Here is a 2,500-nt window from a genome sequence, read left to right as displayed (position 1 = left end):
ATGGCAAACAACCAAAGGTGAAACTGATCACATACCTTGAATTCTAATTCCATTCCTGTTACTGTTTCTCCTGGATCTGGTTGAGATAACTTTTGTATATGAGCACCCAGATTGCGAGCAGGAACTTCTGTATTTCCACAAGTAACAGCTTCAAGTAAAGCATCATGAATGAATATATATTGGTCCTCGGTTTGTACCATGTAGTTGCGCTGAGCTCGCAAGCAAGTCACATGCCCGTAAATGTCCACAGTCTTCTCATGCTTAATACGCTCAAGCATTGAGTCAATCACAATAAAAGCACCAGTTCTCCCCACACCAGCACTAAAAAGAAAATGAAAAAAAAGGCAAGAATGAGCAAAATATTAAGAAAAGTTCTTATTTCTTTGAAAATATATATACAAATATCAAATAGAGTACTCGATACTATTACTGAATTTCACCAGGCTGCTATTCAAAATTTCTCCATAGAAATGTACTCAGTGTATCAAAGTACATGTGGTAAAGTACAAGTATGAACTTGGTGGTTCACTGTGTCACTACAAATCTTATGAATGATTTAACATCTTTAGTAATAAAAAAAATGCAGAATGTTTGCAAAATTGCAAAACAGCTTCCTTTATTATGATCAAACACACACACACACAGTAGTGCCAATGCTGCAAAGCTTTTAGGCAATAAAAATATGCAAGGAATTTCATTAAGAATATCAAGTAGACAAGTGGAAGCGCAATGGCCCAGTGGTTAGGGTTAGAGTTAGGGCAGCAGAAACGCGGTCATAGGATCGTGGTTTCGATTTCCAGACCGGGCGTTGTGAGTGTTTATTGAGCGAAAACACTGAAAGCTCCACGAGGCTCCGGCAGGGGATGGTGGCGAACCCTGCTGTACTTTTTCACCACAACTTTCTCTCACTCTTTCTGCCTGTTTCTGTTGTGCCTGTAATTAAAAGGGTCAGCCTTGTCACACTGTGTCACGCTGAATATCCCTGAGAACTACGTTAAGGGCACACGTGTCTATGGAGTGCTCAGCCACTTGCATGTTAATTTCATGAGCAGGCTGTTTCGTTGATCGGATCAACCGGAACCCTTAATGTCGTAAGCGACGGAGTGCCAACAACAACAATCAAGTAGACACCAACTAATTAACAAGAGTCAGGTTTATTACAATGAATTTGAAAGTTGGATATATGTTATTCCTTTAATCTTGTAAAAGCGATGATCAATAAGACAACACTTAGAACTGAAACTTTCAGGAAATTAGAATTGATACTCTCAGGATTCAGCTAAAGTTTCTCCAATCCACAGCATAGTCTCAGTTTCTTGTTTTTATATTCTTTACAGTTCTGTATTCATAAGCCACTTTAACTTAATAATGGTACTAATGGTGTTACAATTCTAGAGATTTCCATGCACAAGAATACTTATTTCATAAGTTGTTTGAGTAAGAATAGTAATTTACAAACTCTATAAAAATGATCCACTAAATGAAGCCAAAATTTGTTAAGGCATAATAGTTTGTTTTGAGAAATACTACAGACTTGAAATAATATAATTTATTACTAGTAATGATCTATTTATAATTTATATAATTCATTAATTCCGTACCTGCAATGTGCTATCATTGGGCCAGCGTCCAGCGGATTGCTGGCCTTTACTCTACGCATAAACATCAACAGGGGTGTAGGATGATCTGGTACACCATGGTCGGGCCAGGCAGTAAATTGAAACTGCCGAACTTCTCTCTTTTCTGCACAACCATACTGTAAATGAAAATAGTATTAAATTAAGTCAGTTAAAAAGCAAATTTTCTCTATGGGCAGAATGAAATTTAGAAAGAAAGAAGTATACCTTAGCTACATAGAATGTTCTTATTGTATAAGTTGCCAGTTCTGTCACATCTTGCAAAGTAACCTGCATTAGACCATATGTTTCTGGACCTCGGGAGGGCCAATATTGGTCACATTTAATCTATAAAATCCAACAAAACAAGATAGTCAATCAGATGATAACTAGAGTATTAACAAACAAATGTTTCAAAGTAATATAAAAAAAAGGCTTGGTTTAAATCTTACCCTTGACCGCTCTTCTAATTTCGTCATCATGACAATAGTGGAACTTCTCTGTTCCCAAACCATGCGCCAGAAGTCCCCAAATGTTTCAGGAAGTGGACCCTAAAACAGATGAATAAATTACATAAGTAAACTATTTCTTGCTTAGAAAAAAATCATGCAAATAAATATTCAATTATAAATGTCTTTAGACATATATCACTGAGCAACTAAATCTTCTTCAAAGTTTAGCCTATCATCTTAACAGATTAATAAATCTGATAAAATGATTTAGATTTATCTTATCAAATAAATAAATAAATAAATAAAAAGATCACAGCTTAAATGAAACACAAATTCCAACTCCATCATTAGTCTAGACATTAAAAAAATAAACCAGCTTTCTTACAGTGTTTCAGACTTAACCAATAGAAAAAAGGCAGTACTCATGATTTT

General features: G+C 35.4%; 1 protein-coding gene across 9 annotated transcripts in view; it reads right to left on the bottom strand.

Annotated features, from left to right (window-relative positions):
• The window catches only part of LOC106871599 (tyrosine-protein phosphatase Lar), a 586,729-nt gene that overhangs the window by 6,936 nt on the left and 577,293 nt on the right, over positions 1-2,500 (bottom strand). For all 9 annotated transcript variants that reach the window (XM_052971329.1, XM_052971328.1, XM_052971334.1 and 6 more), the window contains 4 exons: positions 2,069-2,167; positions 1,845-1,964; positions 1,602-1,756; positions 36-321 (listed from right to left, as the gene is read on the bottom strand). In XM_052971329.1, the coding sequence (XP_052827289.1) occupies positions 36-321; positions 1,602-1,756; positions 1,845-1,964; positions 2,069-2,167 (660 nt within the window). The remainder of the gene's footprint in view (positions 1-35; positions 322-1,601; positions 1,757-1,844; positions 1,965-2,068; positions 2,168-2,500) is intronic.

Source organism: Octopus bimaculoides, chromosome 10, assembly GCF_001194135.2.
Source record: "Octopus bimaculoides isolate UCB-OBI-ISO-001 chromosome 10, ASM119413v2, whole genome shotgun sequence".
Taxonomy (NCBI): domain Eukaryota; kingdom Metazoa; phylum Mollusca; class Cephalopoda; order Octopoda; family Octopodidae; genus Octopus; species Octopus bimaculoides.
Note: the sequence above shows the minus strand (reverse complement) of the source record. Positions and strands in the feature narration are given on the sequence as shown.